The sequence below is a fragment of the Natrix helvetica genome, assembly GCF_964273705.1.
Source record: "Natrix helvetica genome assembly, chromosome: 1".
Classification (NCBI taxonomy): domain Eukaryota; kingdom Metazoa; phylum Chordata; class Lepidosauria; order Squamata; family Natricidae; genus Natrix; species Natrix helvetica.
In genome coordinates this window covers 291,013,468-291,037,171 of record NC_138548.1, presented here as the reverse complement: position 1 = coordinate 291,037,171, position 23,704 = coordinate 291,013,468, and the positions used below count along the sequence as shown (strand labels likewise).

The 23,704-nt window shown below is 38.8% G+C and overlaps 2 protein-coding genes across 2 annotated transcripts; both read left to right on the top strand.

Annotated features, from left to right (window-relative positions):
* Window positions 1-383: 383 nt before the first annotated feature.
* Window positions 384-2,682, top strand: LOC309382725 (ovomucoid-like). The gene is made up of 4 exons (XM_081934517.1): window positions 384-522; window positions 1,333-1,361; window positions 2,163-2,278; window positions 2,559-2,682. The coding sequence occupies exons 1-4, from the start codon at window positions 468-470 to the stop codon at window positions 2,626-2,628; spliced, it is 270 nt and encodes an 89-aa protein (XP_081790643.1). The 5' UTR covers window positions 384-467; the 3' UTR covers window positions 2,629-2,682.
* Window positions 2,683-6,024: 3,342 nt separating this feature from the next.
* On the top strand, window positions 6,025-14,564 carry LOC309382731 (ovomucoid-like). Its single transcript, XM_081934523.1, has 4 exons — window positions 6,025-6,118; window positions 10,269-10,294; window positions 14,035-14,144; window positions 14,411-14,564. Exons 1-4 carry the CDS (start codon window positions 6,064-6,066, stop codon window positions 14,457-14,459), a joined length of 240 nt encoding a protein of 79 aa, XP_081790649.1. The 5' UTR covers window positions 6,025-6,063; the 3' UTR covers window positions 14,460-14,564.
* Window positions 14,565-23,704: the final 9,140 nt, after the last annotated feature.

Genomic DNA, 23,704 nt, shown 5'->3' with positions numbered 1-23,704 from the left:
TACATTTTGAACATACAGCACTAGAAACTTGTCACATACAGTTTATCTCTTTGGTTAAAGCCAGTCTCCACATAGGAATGAAGAGGGGGATTGGGGGTTCTAAAATGAAAAGAAAATGGAAGGGTAACTTTGGAGTCTAAGAATTGGCTCCCAAGACAATAAAAAGATCTGAATGGTTCTAATCAAGTTAATTCGTAACTGCTACTCGTCTATTAAATCTGGTTGCCATACACTTCTTGCATGCTGAGTTAATTGTGCAAAAGGAAATTTACAAACTGACCAGTTTGCCACAGACTTCAGCAAAAGCCAATTCCACATCCAACTGCCTCCGGAAGGGAGAGATTTCATCACCAAAATAGTCAGGGTATGCATATATAGCCTGGAAGGGCAGGGGAAAGCTATGAAGCCTCACCTTCAGCGTCAACTGCTCCACAGAGTCCTACTTCAACCAAGTTCAGTGAGGAATCATGAAGCCAGGAAGTTTTCTGCTGCTCACTCTCCTCCTCTTCTTCTTGTACTCCAGTAAGTTCTGCTTACTAATTCAACTTTTTCCTTTTCTGAGAGATTTGAGGATCCCTTTATCCCCAGGAAAAAAAGAGACAATAATCCACAGATACCTTCACGGCTGGTTCAGTGAGAAATAATTCTTAGTCAGAGAAATCGGCACAAGAAGCAAATTAAAAAATTAGGTTATTGATGCAGAATTGACTATTTTACTAGAAGCTTATTCAGCTCTAAATAATTTTTGCTCAGCTAGTTAAGGATTTTAATTCCAGGGAGAAGGGAAAGGAACAGGGTGCATACAAGTGAAAATTTAAAAATATCGGAGCTAATATAGACCTACTTCAATAATTTAGTATGTTTTCATTCCAGATCCAACTGGCCTAAAAGTCAATTTAAGGGTTAACACCAGCTGATTTGGCATTGGGAGAAAGTGAGCCCATTGCATTAATTTTATTTACTGTTTTTTAAATTGAGTTTTGGACAACTAAGGGATCACAAGATCACCTTCCATTTTGGGGAGTGGTGAAGCCCCACTGCTGCAATCACCGGTGCTCAACATTCCCAATTGTTGGAATCAAGTGGTCCTTTCAGGTGTCACATAAGCAGAATTCCTGTAGAAATCAACAAAATTGAACTCCCTAATAATATCCCTGTCAACTTTATTAGTACTATACATTTGGTTTGTGTTGATTTATTATGTTGATTCAACTGGTCAAGCAGTTTAATTGCAGGGAAGGAGAAAGGCACATACAAACACAAGTAAATAAATAAATAGGAGATAACATGGAGTTGTTTCAAATATTTTCATTTATATGGGTTTTTTTACAGACATTGCTGCCCAAAAAATCCATGAGAAGGTGAGTACCAGATTTAAGTTTTTAAATAAAGTCTCTGTGTAGGACTCAGAAATGTGGATGCATAATAACCTCGTGCCCCTCCCTCCTTACCACCACATCCTTTATTGCCAACGTATTGTATTCTCAGATACAATAAGATTTGGAACATATTTCAGCCCATGTTTTCTGCCTTTATCCACTCCCTCTCCCAACCTGCTTACCCTCCTAAGCTCTTTAAGGGCACAGCATGCAATTAAAAGCATCTGCCCCAAAACCATAACAAACTAAACAATGTTTTATTTCACTGTTGTGGAGCTTTTTCTTTCAGTGTATCTTATATATGTTTGTGTGTTTAATGTTGAGAGGGATATTGCAAACCACGTAGAATTTATATGAATAGCGTTATAAAGACTGTAAGATATAATTTCTAAAAATCCCAGACCTATTTTCCAGCATTGCTAATGCATGATGGCCTACATGGGGACTAGGAGGATCAACCAAAACAGAAATGAACTCTGCTGAGTTACAACTTGACAAGATAAGAGTTAATCAGTTCAGAGCAGGGGTGGTTTCCAGCTGCTGCTACTACTGCTGGTTCGCTCAGGGATGCATTGCGTACAAAAGAAAATGCTTCTGCGCATGCAAAACAAGATGGTGGCACCTATGATACTGCCAAGAGAACTGGTTTGGGGGCATGGCAGGCCGAGTTGCTACCTAACCGGTAGGAACCCATCTCTGGTTCAGACATAATCATGTTATTCAACTTATCATTGGCCTTAACAGGATAGTCCTATGAAATGAATCATTTGCTTCTTCCCATAGGAGTATTGTAAGAGGTATTCTCAACCAACCAAATTCTGCACCATGGAGTATAACGCCCACTGTGGTTCTGATGGCATAACCTATGGCAACCAATGTCTCTTCTGCAATGCGTATATGTAAGTATACCGTTCATTCTGTACAGCTGCAAAAGAACCTTGGAAAACTGATCCTTTTTAAAAGAAGGCTCTCGGAAAACATTGTCTGTCCCAAATAGATTATGTAATAGTGTTAGTTTTACCAATTTTAAGGGGAAGGTGAACTATAGCCAACTTTCTAATGTTAGGAGATCACAAATGATATTGCTAATTATTCTAGTCTTTTGCTTGGCTGGGCCCTAATGGTGGATGCACTCCCTGTGGTTCTTATTTTTAATTTTTGGTTCTGTTTTCTCATCAGTAAAAGCAATAGAAAACTTCGGCTGAGATATCTTGGAGAATGTGTAAAATTTGAAGATGCAGAAGATTAAAGAACATTTGCCAGAGAATATCCCACAATCTTGTTCATTTAACAACCCCATGAAATCTTGTTCATTAACAACCCCATGAAAACATCTGTTCTTCCCTCTTCTTCTGCTATGTTGCTCTATTAAATGTCTTAATCTGACTTATGAATAAAAAATTCAAAGCATTATCTCTCTATGAATCTTCTTTTTAAACCAATATATCAGCCTCCTTTTTTGTTCTAGTTCCTTTGAGTCAAAGTTGACTGATTGCAACTGCCTCAACTTGTTTGTGCAGTTTTCTTGGCACATATTTTTTCAGAAGTGATTTGCCCTTGCCTCCTTCCTAGCAGTCACTGGCCAAGAACAATTAGCTGACTTCCTATCTTAGGTGGGCCTAGAACTCATTGTCTCCTGCTTTTTAGCTGGGGTTTTAGCCACTACACCAAACTGGCTCGCATTGGCATACATTTATAGTTTTATTGCATTGTAAAATGCACAATGACTTCATACTGGTAGATATGCAATTGGGAACATATTGCTATGTATTCATAATGTATATTTTTGTATTATTGGTAAGAGACAATAATTAAAGGTTGGTTATTGGTACCACATAAAGCACGAAGTTTTTTCTCATGACAGAAAAAGCACTTCTGAAAGTACATTCCCTCGGGGTAGAACAATTTCAATAATGTTTTGGTTATCTTTATGCAGGAATTGTTTCCCATTCAGAAATATTCAAATATGAGATTTCTCAATCATCTCCTGATATGAGACTCAAATTATATGTTGCCCTTTTCATAATGAATGCACCTTTGATGATATTCATCTCTAAAGCAGGAGCTGGATAACTTTAGGAGCACAAATGCATATGTAGTCATGGAGATTGTATGCCAAAAATGTGAAATTTCTCTTTCTAACTCTCAAACAACCCATTCTCTATTTCATGCATCAACAATGCAGGCTCATATTGAAAGTGAAAATGTCCCATGGTCCTTTCCTTGAAGTGATGGGTTCGGGATCCCATTCCAACCAATACAGTTGGAATGGGTCCAGCGGCGTCCACACAAACGCATGCATCTTAGTGCCTCTGCCAGCCTCCGCAACTCTTCAGCTGCTCCACGGAGCATCACACAGGCGCTGTACGTACCATGCAATGCATGGAAGCGCGGAAGCCTTAAAAGACAGATAAGGAGCTCAAACGGCCAGGTGGGCCCTCCGGAGCACCATACCGGAATGGTATCAGGTGCTCTGGGCAGGCTCCGGTACGCCCGTACTGTGGCATAACACCTGCAATCCACCGATGTTTCCCTGTATTGTACTGTGTACAGCCATATTTTTCCCTTGCTAAATACAACATTGCAAATCATATTACTGTTACTATTAGTCTTCTCATCGTTCCTATCACCCATCTCCTCCCTCTTATGACTGTATGACTGTAACTTCTTTGCTTGTATTCTTACGATTTATGTTGATATTGTTTCCTGATTGCTTATTTGTACCCCAAGACTATCATTAAGTGTTGCACCTTTTGATTCTTGACAAAAGTATCTTGTCTTTTTATGTACACTGAGAGCATTTGCAGCAAAGACAAATTCCTCGTGTGTCCAATCACACTTGGCCAATAAAGAATTCTATTCTATTCTATGTTGGTTGCTAGAAGAAGTGGGTTTGTGTGTGAGAGAGGGGGGTGGAGAGAGAGAGAATCCAGTCCGTGCTGAAAAGAGAAGTAGGTTTAATTTCATCACTTCAAACTTAGCTCCAGGTTTATGTTCTGCTCCATTCTAATCAGGGTTGCCTGCTTTTATTCTGGCCACCTGAGAATAGGGAAGGGGAATGTGGGCAGGAAAGTGGTTGCTTCTTTCTTCCTTCTCTCATTTCATATATTATTCGGCCCCTCAAACTGTATCTGGACATCTTAATTATTAATCAGAATGGAGCTGCAAGGGGCCTTGGAGTTCTTCTGGTCCAACCCTCCTGCTCAAGCAGGAGACCCTATACCATTTCAGACAAGTGACTGTCCAGTCTCTTCTTCAAAACCTCCAGTGATGAAGCACCCACAACTTCTGGTTAATTAAGCTTCTCCTTAACTCCTGGTTGCTTCTGTCCTTAATTAATTTCCATCCCTTGTTTCTTGTCCTGCCCTCTGGTGCTTTGGAAAATAAACTCACCCCCTCCTTTTTGTCATAGCCTCTCAAGTGCTATCATGTCCCCCCCCCCAAGTTCTTCTTTTCTCTGGACTATCCTAATCTTTCATAGATTTAATAGAATAGACAAATCTGGAGGGATTATGCAAAATGTAATTTAAAACTATGCTTGAGGAACCTCTTCATGCCAAACTGGAAAGTCTTGATCGCTCTTTTACAACACTTGAGAGTTCCGTAAGTTACCTTCACTGTTGGAAAATTTAAAAGTCCACTGAAATCTCCCTCCCTCCCTCTCTCTTGTCATAAATCGAGGACTACCTGTATAATCCAAAAATATACAGCACCAGTTTCTTCCTTCTCCCACCATAGAGATACGACTGATTCACACACAATTTGCATGTGGATACAAATATTACTATTAAAAAGCTCTATCTGTCTCTCCCTCCCTCCGCTCTCTCCCCCCCCTCTCTCTTTCACACACACACACACACACATACACACACACCATTAATGAGAAATGTGTTAAGTGAGTTTGCTCCACTTTACGACTTTTCTCGCCACATTTATTAAGTGAATCACTGCAGTTTTTAATTTTTTAAAAATAATTTTTATTCAATGTTTTAATCTTTAAAAACAGTAAAGAAGACACAAGGAAAAAACAATATAAAACAAAACAAAACTCAGAACATACATAACAATATACAGTAATTTTACAGCTAAACATTAGTTGGGTTGTTTTTGAAAATGAGCTGTCACTTATATTTGATATTACAGTATTGACATTTTTTAATATTTGTGCTAGCTGTTTCTTTGAAACCAATTTTGAAATAAGCAAACTTATTCTGTTATTTTTGGGCTACTAGGGATAGACTATATCACCAAGGAGTTCTGTATATTTCTACAGGAAGAAAATTACTTTCATCTAAACAACTTATCAATTTATTATTTTATTGTAGGACCAAATGGGAACATTTCACTAGGTTTTAAAATTTCTTTGTATTCATTCTCTTGCATCATTTAACCTGGCTATGATGTATATTCAAGCAATAATTTGTTTTTCTTATTCTTTGTAAAAATGTTGGTTGACATGTGTTTCTTCATTCTTGACCTTTGCTTTGAAAAAAAAGAGCTTTGAAATAAATCTGCTCATGGTAGGTAACTCTGGCACCCTATTTCTAAATATTCCTCTTGAAAAGAGGAAGAGATTATGTCACTAAGATAGCAGAGAGCTCATATATAGTAAAGAAAGGCAGACCTACCCGCAGAACCTCCGCTTCAGAAGAGTGTGACTACAACCAGACCCACTAGGTCAATCATGAAGCAAGGTGGCTTTTTGCTGCTTACTCTGATGGTGTTCTTTTTTTACTCAGGTGGGTTATATTTCTTTTTTTTTCTCAGCATTTTATTAAATTATAGAATAAAAAAAGAAAATAGACCATTGGGGAGGAGAAGGGGATAGAAAAATGAGAGGGTGGGAAGAACAGGAAAATAAAGTGTTGACTTCCAACTTCCTCTTTTGCAGTAGAAAAAAGCATTAACATCAAACCACAACTTTGTACTTTTCCATAATAATATAAACTAGCTATTTCAGTAACAACAAATCAATCTAATCAGTAAAATCCAAAATCAAAGTTTCATTTTTTCCCCACTTCAAGCACAAAGTCGAGAAGCGGTCTCCATGTAGCGACAAAAGTACTAACATTCTTTTCTTTGATCAAAATGGTCAATTTAGCCATATCTCCCAACTCCATCAGCTTCTATAGCCATTTGTCCATGGTGGGAATCGAAATGTCCTTTCATTTTTGTGTATATAGTAATCTTGCCGATGTCAACATATATAAGATCAAAGTTCCAAATTTTTTTCCCAGTCTTTTTCCATTAAATCAAAAAGAAGTTTTTGGTTTCAACTTTATCTTTGTTTTAAGAATTTCCTGTATTAAAATTTGAATCTTACTCCAAAATTTCTTTGCTTTATCACATGTCCATCATAAATGATAAAAGGTCCCTTTTTGTAATATATTTATTATTATTTTAAAATTATGCATTTATATTGTGTATGAACAGAGTTGGTTCAGGGTATCATTGATATTATTGTATTTTTCAGAGTATAAGATGCACCTTTTTCCCTCAAAAAAGAGGCTGAAAATCTTGGTGCGTCTTATACACTGAATACAGCATTTTTTGCCTCCTGAAACCCCGCCCCCTTCACCAAAATGGCAGTGCATTGCATTTAGGAGGCTGATAGAGTGCTCCTGGGGGCTGGGGAGGGTAGAAATGAGTAAAAAACAGATCGTTTTTCACTCAATTTTGCCCCTCAGCCCCTAGGGGCACTCTATAAGCCTCCTAAAGGCTATGCCCAATTTTGTCCCAAAATTGGGCCTGTTTTCACAAAAAATGGGCAATTTTGTGCTCATTTTTAGGGGCCCCACCCCCCAGGAGCACTCTGCAAGCCCCCCCCCCCCCGGCTATTCATGCCTTTTTTTCTTTTTGAAAAAAACTGGGCCCATTTTTGGGAGGTCTGCAGAGTGCAAAAACTTTTTTAAAATTTTTCTCTTCAAAATCTTGATGCGTTTTATACTCCGGTGCATCTTATACTCTGAAAAATATGGTAATCCAATTCCCAATATCAATATTAGTAATCTCTATCACATTTCTCAAATTTAATAATCCTTATTATATTGTTCAAACATGTATATTCAAAAAATGCGAACTTCTCATCTAGATCTACCTACATCTGTATCTTTCTTGTTCTATCTAAACATTATATATGAACAAATGTAACTAAGTTTCATTTATATTGATCCAGTTTATGCTATCATTGTTAATAATCTCTATCACATTTATCAAGTATATATAATCCTTATATTTGTGTTGTATTTGTGCTGATAAATAAATAAAGGGAGACTATATTATATCCTTATATTATTTATACATTTCCTCTATATAGTATTTCAATTCTTATCCATTTTTCCATCTTAATCCAATTCACAATAACAGTATGAACAAGTTTAACTAGATATCATTCATGTTCATCCAATTCACATTAACATTATTAATTATCTCTATCACATTAAGCAAATTATATAGTCTTGTTACATTGTTAAAATATACATTGAAAGAAAAATACATAACATCTGTAAACTTCTAATCTGTTATTTTTATTCATTCTATAAACAGTTTATGTTTTGATATTTCCCCTATCTACTTTTTATTTCTGTCTCTCTAGTTTATAATAGGTGAATTTAATATTTAAAGGCATTTTTTACCCATCTCTTCTCTTTTTTAGTGTTTCAATTCTTATCTATTTTTAATTCTGCTCCCACACTCCTCCTTTTTATCTCTATTTTCATCTATCTCTTTTTTGTTCACTCTAAACATTTCTCCCAGTATAATTTTGTACTGCCAATTCTTCCAATTATCTGCTCTTGTCCTAATCTCCAAAAGTATATTCTTGCCTCTCCAATTGTTGATTAATCTGTTTTGTTTTCTTCAGTATTTCTTCCTTTGTCAGCTGATTTGTCACTCCCCTTTTTTGCTCCAGTCCGTGGTTTATTTGTTGATATAGCCAATCCTTCTGTTCGTTCCGCTCCTTTTCTTTATCAGGCTGTTGTTTTATTTGCTGATTTTTCTGATCCATATTTTTTTTTCCTGTTCGTATTCTATTTGCTGACTTAAGTGGTCCATTTGATCCAATCTTTCTGTTGGTTTCTCATTCTTTGCAAAATACAGTCCGCTTTCTGATCCATACCATCAATTAAGTTCAAAATATTTTTAAACACCAAAGGCCATCTCATTTAGAAATTCTCTCATTCCCAGCACTGTTCCTTCAATTCCAGCCATAATGACAATAAGTGTAGGGTAAACAATTATGCCTCAATCAAATCCAACATCCAGGGAGTCCAAAATCCTGGGAGTATGCTTTGATAAATAAGACTCTCCTCTCCAATTCTGACACTGCCTTCTTTCCAGCAGATATTTATTTCACTCAATCTCCATTTTTTTCAGAACAAAATCAATTTTCCAGATGGGTAAATCCCAGCATTTACTCAGTACTCTGTTAATCCAAAATATTTTCCAAGTACTTTGAGTCTACTCTGTATTTTTTTTTTTAGTCTTTTATTCTAGCTGCCCAGGATCTCTGTAGGTTTCCAGGAGTCTAAAAGTCATTTTTCCTTCCGTCAGTAGATGGTGCTCTCAATGTACTTTTCAACATAAATCTCTATAAGAATGGTATTTTCTGCAGCTTGCAAAATCATTTTAAAGTCTGTCCTTTAGAGTTCTTTCTTATCCCTGGGGTGACTTTAAAGAAAAAAGAATAATCTCAACCAGCAACATGGTTTCTGTTCACAGCTCTCTACATTCCTGCACTGTCTTGGGTATTCTGCCTGGTTCCTGCTTCATGGCAGCCATTTTGACTGCTGCTGCTCCTCGTCTTCAGATGAGGGGGCTTTCCAAGTCAGGGAGGAGAGATGCGGTTCTCCCAGACCTGCAAGGCAGTGTCCCTTTACTTCATCACCCCTGTGGAGGGGGTATGGCTCGGATTTGAGCCTTCCGACTGGAGAGCTCAGAGCGGGATCGCGGTGGTCGCGTTCCTCACTTCCACTTCCTCCAGCTCCACAGGAAGCTCAGCCGGAAGTTACTTTTACATTTCCAACATTCATTTGAACTACCTTTATACATTGTAGATAACTTATCTGATGTTAAATACTAGCGATACATCGTTTTATCAAAAAATTCTTTTAAATTACAGTTTAATGTAAATTTTAAACCATTCGTCCACATATTTTCCCATTGCTCAAGCATCAAATTATGTCCAAAGTTCCTTCATTTTATAAACTTTAGCAATAATATGTTCATCACTACCACACAGGAAGATTTCCAATTATCACAAAGTCAAACCCATCATTGTGGGCTGTATTTCATATTGCTACTTTTCCTTGTGGGGGAATTTTGTTTTCAGGACTTATACTCCATTAGATGGGTCATGGAGAAAACAAGCCCATAATCCACCAACTATCTCAAATCAGTCTCAGTAGGATCTGATTCCTCCTTCAGGAACATCAATAGAAGGGTCAAAGGAAAGCAAGAGTTTACTTATGCAGAGATGATTGTATTGCAAGAAGATATTGTACATCAGGGCTTCTCAGACTCTGGGGTCATCTACAGCAACTTGTGGGGAATACAACATTTTGTACAGCTGAACAGGCAGGCTACACAGGCAAAGTATAGAAAATAGCCCTGGTGACTTTGGAAAGATGGCAGTTATTTTATTTACTACAGGGAGTCCTTAAATTATAACCATTCATTCATTGATCATTTGAAGTTTTTAAAAAATGTGATTTATGACACCTATAACTATTTCAGCATCCCCCTGATCACAAGCTCAAAATGTGGATGCTTGGTAACTGGCATGTATTAATGTAGTTGCAGTGTCTTGGGGGGGGGTGTCATGTGATCAACAAAATATAAGATGGTATAGATTTCTTCTAAGTGTCTTCATTTGGAATGTTTTGGTTGCAGATGTTGCCACTGCAAAAGATCTCAAGGTGAGTCACAATTTTTTTTTCTTATTCAAGTCCCTTGTATTTTATGATTTGATTATGAATTGTGTCAGGTTTTCAGGTAATACACCCATAGCAAATCAGGGCAGATAATTTCCTCAAAGAATAGGTTTATTGGATATATCATATTGGCAAAGCCTGGTGAAAACTGACTCCTCCTCTCTTCAGCCACCTTTTGGAATTTCCTTGGTTCCCAGGGGAAAGTATTTTGTTTTGGCTACAAATCCCCAGCTTTCTCTAGTCCCCTCCTCCCTAACCCTCATCTCCATTGTGGCAACACTGAAGCCTCAAAGATGGCCTTGGTCAGGCCAACTTCAGAGTTGACAAATTGATTATGAGCCATCAAGTCGGTTTCAACTTCTAGCAATCATATTGAGAGATTTTCTCTATCACGATTTATTCGTAGCTTAGTTTTTCAGTTCTTCCATGGTGGGCCCATTACCATTGTAATTGAGTTAATCAATATTGCTGCTAGACACCTCTTCTCTTTCCTTCTATTCTTCTCCAGAGAGGTAAGTCTTTGTATAATATATCTGAAGATGGATAATTTGACCCTGGTTCTTCCATGGTGTGCCCACTATCACTGTAACTGAATTCACACCCATAATGCAATATGCATGTGACACCCCCCCACGCATATGTGCATGTGACTCCCCCTGGCATTCCCCCACAAATGCGCATGTGAACTCCTGGCCCATGCCCATGCCTACTTGCAGCCTCCTGGGACCAAAAATGGGCCACCACCCCCATGCTCTTCCTATCCATGTGCATGCTCACGCCATTCTCCACACATGCGTGTGTATCTCCTGCATGTGCCCCGTACATGTGTAACAGAGACCCAAAAATCAGTTGGCTGGTGGGAGGTGCGGTGGAGCTGAGATGTTGCGATGGCTCATGTGCCTGCAGAGAGGGCTACGCATGCCACCTGTGGCACATGTGCCATAGGTTTGCCATCACGGGTATAGGGCAGTGACCATTAAAACAAGGTAACTCACATGGACTAATTTACAGAATGCCCAGGCCTGCAGGGATGAAATCTAGGAAATGTATGGTCATTTCAGGGCTACCATGCTTTCCAACTACACTTCCCAGAAAGCCATAGATTGCATGGCTAAAGGAAAGATGAGAGGGGCATATTCCCACTCTCTTTCCCTCTTCCTCTGGCCCCTGCAAGGCCTGAAGTTTGATCAGTCATTGGCTGCTTTGGCGCCAAGGCCAAAATTTGAAGTCTAACAGTTGTAGCTGGGGAGGAAACGACAAGGGAGCAACTCAGTTGCTTGCTGTAACCACTTCAGTCATTCTCCCACCTACTCTCTAGTTTCCATTGGGATTGCTTCTCGTTAAGTTCCATTTGTTTTACAGCTACCACCACCAAAGCTTCATTTTAAATTTACAAACAGCTGCCTGAGCACAATTAATTTCATGCTTATTTCTTCTTCAGTTACTCTTGCAATTGCTCCATTTCTCCCCCTCATCCACCCCCATGTATTTTGTAAATACATTGACCCTGATCCAACTTCAGTTGCAGCTCTTGTGGTATTTTCAAATGCACAACACTGATGCTGCACAGAATTTCCCGGTCAGGGCAATAAGACCAGTACTCCCAGATCTCAAAATGGTCAGAGATGGTACTATACCAGTGGTGGGTTCCTACTGGTTCAGACCAATTTGGCCAAACCAGCATTAGATTGGCGACCTGGGTCGCTGGAACCAGCAGCGACTTAGGCCTGCCATGCCTCCAAACCAGTTCTCCGCCGCCATCTTGTTTTTTGCTTCTGCGCATGTGCAGAGCAATTTTAGTTGTATTGCATATGCGCGCAGCACACCCCTGAACGAACCGGAAGTAGTCTCTGCCAGAAGTCACCACTGTACTGTAATTACATGCTGGTTATATTCATTAAGATAATGTACCTTAGAAAAGTACATAGAAAAGTACTTAGATAAAAGAAGAAGGCTCATCAAAATTCTCAAGGCAGCATTACATAGTAGCATGGATTCTCTATCTTTCTCTTCCCATAGGTGAATTTATAACAACTAACAATTACATTCACCAGCACAACACACCAATTATTTCCCTTTTATCCACTCACTCCGGTCCTTTGACTCATCCTTCCAAGCTCCTGAAAGGCTCAGTACACACTTAAAATCACAATACACCACAAACTCTGCAGTATAATCTATTGTGTAATGTTGTTACTTTTATGGTTCTTTTACTATTAGTGCATGTATATGATTTTTAATAAATGGGAGGTATAAATCACTCAGAGAATTTGAGTAATATACCATAAATACAGCATACAATAATAAAAGCAGATGTATGTTTCTGCAGTGTCACTAATAATAGCTGGGCTCTATATTCTTTAGCTAGCTCAGGCTTAAATGTTACTTTGGTTACAACCATCTTTAAATAGTGTACACTTAAATTCAGTAAACTGATTTTAAAAATACAATAATAGATAAAAAAATAATCTAATTCAATCATATGTTGAAGTGTTCCATCTCTCAAATCTCAAAGGCTTCCTGGAACAACTGAGTCTTGATAGGTTTCCTAAATATCAGCAAGATTGGTAGTTTTCAGATTCCTGAAGGAGTGCTGTTCCACAGATGGGATAAAGCAATGGAAAAGGCCCAGCTTCATGGTCCGTGAAGGTGACAATCCCTCATAGTAGAGATCCCTTCTTTCCAGAAGTTATAGATAAGCAAAATCAGTGGGCATAAACAATTCCTGAACCATATAGGGCTTCAAAAGTGAAAAGCAGCATCTTCAATTTCATCTGGAGACTGATTGATAGCTAGTGAAGTTCCCGAAGCATTGGGGTGATCTAGACAAAATAAAATATAACTCCTAGATCATCTGTACCTTCCAGGGTCTCTTCAGTGATAGTCTCGTGCATTGTAAGAGTTCACTTGAGAAGAAACCAGTGGTGGGTTTCAAATTTTTTTAGAACCTCTTCTGTAGGTGTGGCCTGCTTTGTGGGAGTGGCTTGCCGGCCATGTGACCAGGTGGGAGTGACTTGCCGACCATGTGACCAGATAGGGGTTGCTTGGCAGTCATGTGACTGGGTGGGCATGGCCAACTTGTAAAATGTGGTGAAACTCACTTAACAACGCTCTTGCTTAGCAACCAAAATGTTGGCTCAGAAACTCTGGCATTTGAAGCACGGAAGTCTTAAAGCTGTCAAGTTACAAGACCCTTGCAAAAACCCCAGGGGTGTTCAAACTTGACAGCTTTAAGACTTATGGACTTCAACTCCCAGAATTCCTCCTCTCGCTCTTCATCTTGATGATGTTTGGACGGGCGGGGGGAGGGAGCTGGAACCGGTTCTAAACAGCAGTGTAGATTTGTGAAACCTCTTCTATAGAAGAGGTTAGAACTGGCAGGAACCCACCCCGGAAGAAATCAAGATATGAGTGACCAAAGGTCTCCTGCAGCAGGAATGGTAGCAAATGGCAGAAGATATGGAAAGAGGAAGGAAGGCTTACTGGAAGGACTGCCACTTGCTCCTCACACAAGGAAGAGTAAAGCCATGTGAAACAAGAGAGGACCACTGGACTTAGCTTCACTTGACTTACAAAAAATGGAATTACAACTTGACAGCATAATAATAATGCATAATCAGTGTCTTACATGATCACGTGAACAAAGTACATATTAACATCAATAGTTACTATCTTACTATAAAGAAGAGTAGGAAAAGTAAATATATCATTTGCCTTTTGTGTAGATTTATTGTAAGGGATACCCAAAGGCAGGCTGCACAAAGGAATACAATGCGCACTGTGGCTCTGATGGAAAAACCTACGATAATCAGTGTTTCTTCTGCAATGCATATATGTGAGTATAAGTTTTACTAAGTACAGCTGGTGACAAGAGCACTTTTATTGACAGCTCTTTTAAAATAAATGATTTTCTAACAGAAATGAATTGTGAGCTGGTGTTAAACAGTATATTTTATTGTTAGCGGATAGAAGGAAATAGCTCCTTGGTCAATTTCAGTGGATCCTTAGTTCCCTTGCTGAATTCTAGATTCCTTCTTTTGGTTGTGCAATGACCAGTAGATTCTTGACTTATCTTAATTCTTGCCTTTGTTTCCTTATCAGTCACAGTGGTAAAACTCTTCAGCTGAAATACCTTGGAGAATGCAAGTAGTTTGAAGACGTAGAAGAAGATTGGCTAAAAGTATTTGATTCCTTCAAATACAGAAACACCACCGTATTCTTCCCTCTGCTCCTGCTGCTTTACTCAGTGAGACTTTCTGTGCCTCAGTTTCATTTATCAATAAATAATGAAATCATTATATAGTCTGTCTTCTTATTTTGTATGTGTTTTATTATTATTATTATTAATTACAATAACTGCATAGATAAACCTCAAAGTGGCCTCAAGAACTCTCAGGGAGAGCACTAATGACCAGATGACTGCAAAGAAATATGATCCTTCCAAACTACCACCACTCCATCTTGTCAGAACTAATCCGTCCATTGCCCCCACCACCCTGCCAGAACTGATAACGCTTCTTAGTTAAGGAGAGAAATGTTGTCTTCTTCCTCAAGGAAAAAAAGCAAGCGATAAGCAAGCTTCTCAGTTTTCTGCCATGTAAAGCAATCTAAGCAGTATTCCATTAAGATGGTTTGCCAAATGCATTTTTCTCCATGTTAACAGAATAAGAGAATTATAAGGGACTTTGGAGGTCTTCCAGTACAATCCTCTGCTCAAGCAGGAAACCCTGCACCACTTCAGACCAATGGTTGTGCAATCTCTTCTTAAAAACCTCCACTGTTGGAGCACTCACAACTTCTGGGGGCAAGTGGTTCCACTGAATTGTTCTAACTGTCAGGAAATTTCTCCTTAATTCAAGGGTGATTCTCTCCTTGATTAGTTTCCATCCATTGCTACTTGATCTGCTTTCAGGGACTTTACTCTTTTTTACATTCTTTACCCTTAGTTAGAAGAGAATAGGAATATGGCAATGATTCATTGCTATCTGTATAAATAAATCTAAGTCACATCTTTACAACTATTTCCCCTTCCCCTTCCCTCCCTCCACCCCAGCCCTCCCCCTCCCCCAACCCTACCTCCCCCCTACCTCCCAGAGCAAAATACAGGTATGAACATTTAACAATCATACACTAACATAAGCTAACTTATAGCATCATATCTATTCTTGTACTTTAGCTCCCCTTTTATTAAACTATCTTTGGATAAATTGTAACATTCCTTGTTCATTCATAAGCTAATTGGAATTTCTTAGTCCGATATTTATTTTGAATGTAGTCAATCCATCTTTTCCATTCCAACTTGTATTTCTCATCTAAATAATCCTTCAAATATGCTGAAATTTTGGCCATCTCTGCTAAATTTGCTACTTTTAACGTCCATTCTTGAATAGTAGGCAGTTCTTCCCTCTTCCAGTACTGTGCCACCAACAATCTTGCTGCCGTTATTAAATTCAAAATCAAATTAGTCTCTATAGCTGTACAATCTGTAATTGTACCTAACAAGAACAGTTGGGGAGTGAACCTTATCCTCTTTTTAAGAATATTTTGAATAATCCACCATATTTTTATCCAAAATGCTTTAACTTTTTTACAAGTCCACCATACATGATAATACGTAGCGTCAACACAATCACATCTCCAACATTTAGATTGTAAATTCGGATACATACAAGCTAATTTTTTAGGATCTAAATGCCATCTATAGAACATCTTATAAAAATTCTCTCTCAAGTTTTGAGCTTGTGTAAATTTTACATTTCTTACCCAAATCTTTCCCCATGTTTCCATCAATATTGGTTCTTCAAAATTTTGTGCCCATTTTATCATGCAATCTTTAACTAACTCTTTTTCCAAATCTATTTCTATCAGTGTATTATATAACCTTTTTATATGCATTTGACTCTGATCCCTAATTTGTTTTACCAAATTATCTTCGTTTTTTATGATACCAATTTTCTGGTCTTTTTTCCATCTAGCCTGTAACTGTCCATACTGAAACCAGGTTTGAATTACCCTTTCCTCTCTTAATACGTTCAGGGGTTTTAGCTGTGGTACACCTCTTTCTATGTTGAGAAGCTCTTTATATGTAATTATGTCCTGGTTTTGTTCTATACTTATATTCTCTATCGCATGTCTGGGTACTGTCCACATTTAACTTGTATTGATATTTTTTTCCAGACACGCAATAGAGCATTCCTTAATATGTGGCTTTTAAAAATCTTGTCCACCTTCTTGTCATATATTAAATAAGCATGCCAACCACATACCAAATTATATCCCTCAATATTCAATATTCTATCCTGTGTTAAGTTAATCCAATCACTAATTGTTGATAAAACTACTGCTTCATAATATAATTTTAAGTTGGGCATTTTCAAACCTCCTCTTTCACGTATATCTTGCATTATTTTAAGTTTTATTCTTGGTTTCTTCCCTGCCCAGACAAAGTTATTAATACTTTTCTGCCATTCTGTTGAGGAAGATTCTAATGCCACTATGTTAATGATACACTAACAGCTTATGCTATATAATTATATCATAATTATATGGAATTATACTATATAATTCTTTTATACTGTATGAAGAAGTGCTCATGCCATTATGAGAAAAAAATCTCTTGATTTAGCTGATATCACTAACCAGCATTTAGTTCTTGACTCCTGTTATTCACATATACTAACATATTACATATTATGTTGTATGATTATAATACAATTAAATGGAATGATACTATATAATTCCATTATACTATATGGAGAAGCCATATAAAATCTATATGTGGTGTAATATCGTATCTTTTAAAATAAATATTCACAAGAATAAACGTAAACATTAATTTATAAATGTATTTGTTCAAGGAGAAGGACATGGCTAAATGTAGTAATGTTTCCTTCTCTAGCTGAACAGAATAACTTTTATATTTAGAAATACTTCTTGGGGAAAAAGAACATTGTAGTAAATTTGGTCATTAGGGCACAGTCTGATGGGATCTTGAGATGGTAAAAGCCTGTTTTGGGTACTAGAGAATGGAGTAAAGTTATAAAGTGAATGACAAATTATTCATTTTCCTGCCATTTGCGAAAAGGGCTCCATTCTGAACCTTCAGCATATCCCAGGACCCTGCAAGACTTGCTGTAGGGTTGCATGTGCGAGTGGCGGCACTGCCATGAGGTTCATCACATCGGCACAGCCTCTTTGAGCAGGACCCTGCAAGGATTGCTGTGCCATTGCATGCACACGCGGAGGCACACTCACGGGTTTGGACACACCAGCCGAACCAGTAGTGGAATTCAGGCCTGGGTCGCAGAACCGGCAGTGACCCAGGCCTGCCTTCCCCCTCAACCGGTTCCCTCGCCACTGCTGGGCCCCTGCCATTTCGTATTTTAGTGACTGTGTGTGCAGTTCAGTGTAAAGCGTTCTGTGCCTGTGCGAAGAACAATTTGCACTGAACAGTGCACATGTGTGAGCAAGGCGAGTGCACACATTGTGTGCGGGTTGTGAACCGGTAGTAAAACTGGTAGCAAGGCACCCCTGCCAGTGAGGCCCAGCATTTGGGCTCCAGTGTATTCTTCTTCTCTGTTGCGTCCATGGCACATCCAGCTCAACGAGTCTGGTCTGCTGCACCTCAAAAAAGTAAGACCTTCTCAAAAATTAGCCCAAGTGCTTATTTTCAAGTCTAGGAGAAAATAAGACTCAGTCTTATTTTCTGAGAAACACAGAATAGTAAGTCCATCCTATGTAAGACAGGAGAGGACAGGACCAAGTGGTCCTCTTCCCTTCTGGGTAGTCCTTCCTTCCCCAATTTAGCCATCCCTCATAGGTGATCATTTACTCCTCTAATAGGGAAGCTATTAAGGGGGAGGGGCGATGGTACCTCATGTTGGACCCCAATCTGCAATAAGAGCCAAAGAAATAATTGTTACCATTCACATGAGATCTGTGAAGGTATTTAAGTTTTCTAATCCTGCCTCGATTGAGAGTCATTAGTTTTTGAATGTATTATCCCAAATACCTGGCTTTCTTCAAGTATGAACAGCAACCTTAACTATAAAATCTAGTATGGTGGAAACAGGTATCAAAAGAAGATTTATGGAGAGATAATGCTCTTCTTTGTTTATTGATAAATCTGCGAAAGACATTTAATAGAGCAACAGAGCAGAATCAGAGGGAAGGACAGCGTTTTTGTGGGGATGTTAATGAGCAAGACATGAAGATGGTGAGATATCCTTAATCAATAATCCTTAGTCTTCTGCATTTTAAGATTTAAACATGGACCCAAGAGTTTCAGCTGAAGACTTCTTCCACTGCGACTGAAGGGAAACAGGGTTAAAAATTAAATTTAAAAACCAGAGAAATACATCCACTATAGTAGCTCACCCAACCAAGCAATATTACCTGGCATATTCTGAAAGTGACAAGTTGACTATGCTTCCATTTCCCCCTAAAACCAGTAACATATTCTCGTTGGAACCACCATGCAACTTAACTGTGGCAGAAATTGGTTTTTGAGTAAATATTTGAAAGGAAGATAAGTTTGCACACTCCTTTTTTGAAGCCTAGAAATCCAGGGGTTCCTATCCAAAAGCTTTCTTTTCCAGTTGCACAGAGTGAAACATGTACTTACATGTAAGCATTGCAGAAAGCACACTTGTTGCCATAAGTCCTGTCATCAGAGCCACAATGGGGTTGAAAATACAGGTAGCAGATGTTGTTTGGGTACCCTTCACAATAACGCTATGGAAAAAAGCAAATGATTTACTTCATTGGACTACCCCACCCTTATTTTTAAAGGAGCAGGTCTGATGATAATTTGAATAACGTGGGCCAACCTATTATGTGTTTTTATTCTGCCAGCTTTTAATTCTTTCTTCTGAAAAGTTTACTCCTGTTCCAGGTGGTGCTCCTGGTCCTATCGTACATCAGCAATCAGAAAAAAGGATCTGGGTTTTTGATGACTTATATTTTATAGTCATTGTATTGCTGTTTAGATCTGCATGGTTTGCAACATCTGCCTCACAATTAAGGGTACATATGCATGTCAAATTGTCTGAAATAAACAGGTCCATAACAGTAACATAAAACATTGTTTAGTTTGTTATGTTTTAGGTTTTGCAGGGCATATGTTTTAATTGTGTGCTGTGCCTCTGAAGGGCTTAGGAGGGTAAGCAGCTTGGGAGAAAGAATGGATAAAAACAGAAGAAGTGGCCCGATGGGGGAAGATGAGAGGAAATTTCCTGAAAAAAGTCTTATTGTATCTGAGGTTACATGTTGTCCACAAAGGTTTAGGCAATGACATTATTATGCATCTACATTTCTGGGTCATATCCAAGGACTTCATTTAATAACTAAAATTTAATAACTAAAAGTACTCACCACTAAATCAAGGCTTTGTGCACCAATATCTGGAAAAAGCATGCCAAATGTGAACAAATAATTCCATATTTTCTCCTATTTTTATAATTTACTAGTACATTTCAATTTGCACTGTCCCTCCCTCCCACCCATTAAAATCCTTGGTCAGCTGAAATAAAGAGAAAACATTAACCCAAAATCCAGTGAATACCAACTGTTAGAGCTGGAGCGCCCTTCGCACAGTCACTCATGCACTTGTGACGTCCCGGCTAGACTACTGCAACACTCTCTACATGGGGCTCCCCTTGAGATGCACCCGAAGGCTGCAGTTGGTTCAGAATGCGGCCGCGCGGGTAGTTTCAGGAGTCTTTAGATACTCCCACGTAACACCTCTCCTGCGCGAGCTACACTGGCTGCCTGTGGCTTTTCGGGTGCGTTTCAAGGTGTTGATTATCATCTTCAAAGCGCTCCATGGCACGGGACCTAGCTATTTGCGGGATCGTATCCTGCCCTATACATCCCTTAGGCCGATTCGCTCACACAGAGAGGGACTCCTCCGGGTGCCATCCACTAGGCTGTGCCAGCGGGCGACGCCCAGGGGAAGGGCCTTCTCTGTGATGGGCCCGACCCTCTGAAATGACCTTCCCCCTGACATTAGGACAACTACGGACCTCCGCTCCTTCTGCCGGAAACTCAAAACCCACCTGTTTCACCTAGCCGGCCTGGCCTAATTCCAGCTTTCCCACCTCAGTTTGTATTTTTTAATTTTATGATTTGGTTTTAAGGTCTAAGTTTTTAATTTTTATAAATTTGTACAGGGGTTATTTAATTCAATTTTAGTTATGTATGTCTCGAGTGTATGGTTTTTAAATTTGTACCTGTACACTGCCCCGAGTCCCTTCGGGGAGAGGGGGCGGTCTAGAAGTTTAATAAATAAATTAATTAATTAGAGGGTATGGGGATATCAATAGGCAGTTCTACAGGAATTCTGCTTATGTTCCACCTGAAAACAGTTTATTCCAACTATTTCAAATGCTGCATAAGACCTCTTGGAAACTATGAGTCACAACTGGAAAACCTCTGCTTAGAGGGCCCTCCAGTGAAATAGTCAATTCTGCACCAATAGCCTCCCATTTTTGTTTGCTTCTTGTGCAGATCCCCTGATCAATAATTATTTCTCACTGAGCCATCCTTGAGGATATTTGTGAACTATTGTCTGCTTTTTCCTGGAGACAAGGATGTCCTCAAATCTTTCAGAAAAGGAAAAATTAGAATAGAAAAGAGAACTTACCAGAGTACAAGAAGAAGAGCAGCAGAGTGAGCAGCAGAAAGCTTCCTGGCTTCATGATTCCTCACTCAATCTGGACTCTTTGCAGCAGTAGATCCTGAAGGTGAGGCCTCTAAGCTTTCCCCTGCCCTTCCAAGCTATATATACATACCCTAACTACTTTGGTGATTGAAGCAATAGAGGTAAGGCTACGTAAAGACATGCACAGTAAAATGCCATGATCTCAGAAGCACCTCAGATACCTATGAGCTCACCTAATTAGCAGAACCAGATGTGGGAAGAGAAGAAAGGTTACGTACAGACATGCACGTTAGATGACCATGATCTCAGTGACCAATGACCTCAACTGTTTATGAGAACCAGGTAGTACCAGGGAGATATGTGAAACCTCTACTCTGGCTGGGATAGACTTAAAGATTGATAAAAGTAATAAGAGGGAATGTACCAATAAGATGCTGTTGCTACCCCTGCTTTGCTTTGCTTGTTAAAACTGTATAAAAGCCAAATAAACTCTGCGTAAGGCAGGCAGACATTTTGGACACCACTGCTTGATGGATTTCTGAAAACCTACATCTGGTGCCGAAACCCAGGAACAAAGACACCCTTCGGGGGAGCAACAGCCAACATACTTACCTCCCGTCTGGAACAGACCCCACGGCATGCCAATCGTCCTATGGGACCCCTCAGAGGTAGGTATGGGTTGCAATCTGTCTCACCAGCGGCAAATTGTACAATAATTTAGATTCTTGATACAGGAGTCAGGTGTTGCAACACCTGAGACATTCATAAGGAAGCTGGCTGGAGAGATAGGGAAACAATGTCCTTGGAAGATAGGACATCCGCGGTCTCAGTGCCGTCAAGCAGTAGAAAACTTTGGCTCTAAAGTTTTGGCAGGAGATCAATTGACCACCGAGCCTTCACCTGATTATGATCAAGTAAAAATTATTCCCCCAAAATCATCTTCAATTGGTCTTTCAGCTCCTCACAGAGGTTAATTCTTCTGCTTATCCATGGTTAGAGGAACAATTAGCAAAAGAGGAGGGGAAGGAAGAAGATATGTTTTCTGTCTGTCCACCTAAATTGATTCCACAAGATCATGAAGTAATTGGCTTAAAGGATTGCTTTTCTTCTATCGTTCTTTGCCCCGCTTTGCAGGAAAAGTTTGACTGTACTGCTGGTCAGGAAAAGTCCGTTTTCTCTGTGCCTGCTGTTCCTTCCTTCCACCTTCCCCTCTTCAGGAAGAGTCTGTGCTAGTTTATGGCAAGCCTCAGCCCTTCTCTAATATCAGGCAAAAGGCTACTGAACTGTATCCTGATTTTGTTAACAGATTGCAGGATGCTTTAAAACAACAAATAGATAATTTTGAGGCTCAGATGGAGTTGTTGATGTTTTCAGCAAAAGAAAATGCTAATTTGAAATGTCAAAATCCAGGGAGGGTTATGTCTGCAACCTCCCACAGCCCTTTCCATCAAGGGTCGAAACTAAAAGCAAAATGTCCAAAGTTATTTCGTTGGTTGATTTATACATTTGCTTAGTCCTTTTTTGATTCAGATTTATGTTGCAGAATTGAATCCTTTTCGTAAGCGTTATCCATTGGCTTTGGTAAATCATTATATGGATGATATTTTAACTGGAGCCCCAAAGATACAACCTAATTGGCTTTCAGAAATAAAAAAATGATTTAAGTGTTTATGAATTGCAGATTGCTCCAGAAAAAGTATAACTTCAGGAAATGTTACAATCTTTTTTGCTCCAGTTTTTCTTTGTTTAAATGTACACAAAAGTATTTTGCTAATTAATTTATGGTGGTTGTTGGGGACCTTTACTTGGGTTCGTCCGTAATTTTTTCTGCCGGTATATATATATACTTAAAGTTCTTTATTTGATTTATTGAGCAAAGGAAAACAGGTGATTTCATTGCAATGTTTTTTCTTTTTCGCAGCCCTTGCCACAGTTGAAAAGATTAATGAGATTTTGAGCACACGTTTGTGAATCGTATAAATTGTTAGTTAACTCTTTTGATGTTTTTTAAACTGCCTACAAGAACATTATCTGTATTAGAAGACAAATAGATCCCTTTTGAAATGTTTTTTCTAGGCCGCTGCTGAATCAATGGCCTTGGGACGTAGAAATTGGACTGATTTAATTAATATTATTTTTCCTATTCCAAAATCTGATTTTCAATTTTATTTTCAGAATATCTTATCTCTTCAGTATGCTTTAACTGACTACGTGGGCTGTATTTCATAGCATTTGCCTAAAGATCTTCGGCTTGCGTGTTTAATGACTTTTCTTTCCCTATTCGTCTAATGCAGGGGTGGCGAACAAGTTCGACAAAAAGAGCCAAAATTTTAAACTGTGAGAGTCAGAGAGCCACACCACGCAGTGACCTGCCAAAACAGACAAACACTCACACAAAAGCATATAATTTTAACAATAATATATTAAACACATAATATAACATGCTCAGTCAGGTGTTTTTTGTTATAAATTTTTATAAACCCATTAGAGCTGCAACGGAAGGCAACGGAAATATTTTTAGACACAAAGCTTTTGACAAGTTAAAATTCACAGTAAATGGAATAATCTCTACAATCTTTTAATATGGAAAGTCAAAGGCAAGGATGTGCATTTTCTCTTTTATTATTTATAATTGGTTAGGACAGGGGTGTCCAAACTTGGCTGGGGAATTCTGGGAGTTGAAGTCCACAAGTCTTAAAGTTCCCAAGTTTGGACACCCCTGGGTTAGGAGGTCC

Excerpts from the sequence above, each read along its gene's own strand:
- LOC309382731 (XM_081934523.1), top strand. The coding sequence starts at position 6,064 with ATGAAGCAAGGTGGCTTTTTGCTGCTTACTCTGATGGTGTTCTTTTTT. Across the intron at positions 6,119-10,268 it reads GGTGTTCTTTTTTTACTCAG|ATGTTGCCACTGCAAAAGAT; the intron begins GTGGGTTATATT and ends TTTTGGTTGCAG. Across the intron at positions 10,295-14,034 it reads CCACTGCAAAAGATCTCAAG|ATTTATTGTAAGGGATACCC; the intron begins GTGAGTCACAAT and ends CCTTTTGTGTAG.
- LOC309382725 (XM_081934517.1), top strand. The coding sequence starts at position 468 with ATGAAGCCAGGAAGTTTTCTGCTGCTCACTCTCCTCCTCTTCTTCTTG. Across the intron at positions 523-1,332 it reads CCTCTTCTTCTTGTACTCCA|ACATTGCTGCCCAAAAAATC; the intron begins GTAAGTTCTGCT and ends GTTTTTTTACAG. Across the intron at positions 2,279-2,558 it reads CTCTTCTGCAATGCGTATAT|TAAAAGCAATAGAAAACTTC; the intron begins GTAAGTATACCG and ends TTTTCTCATCAG.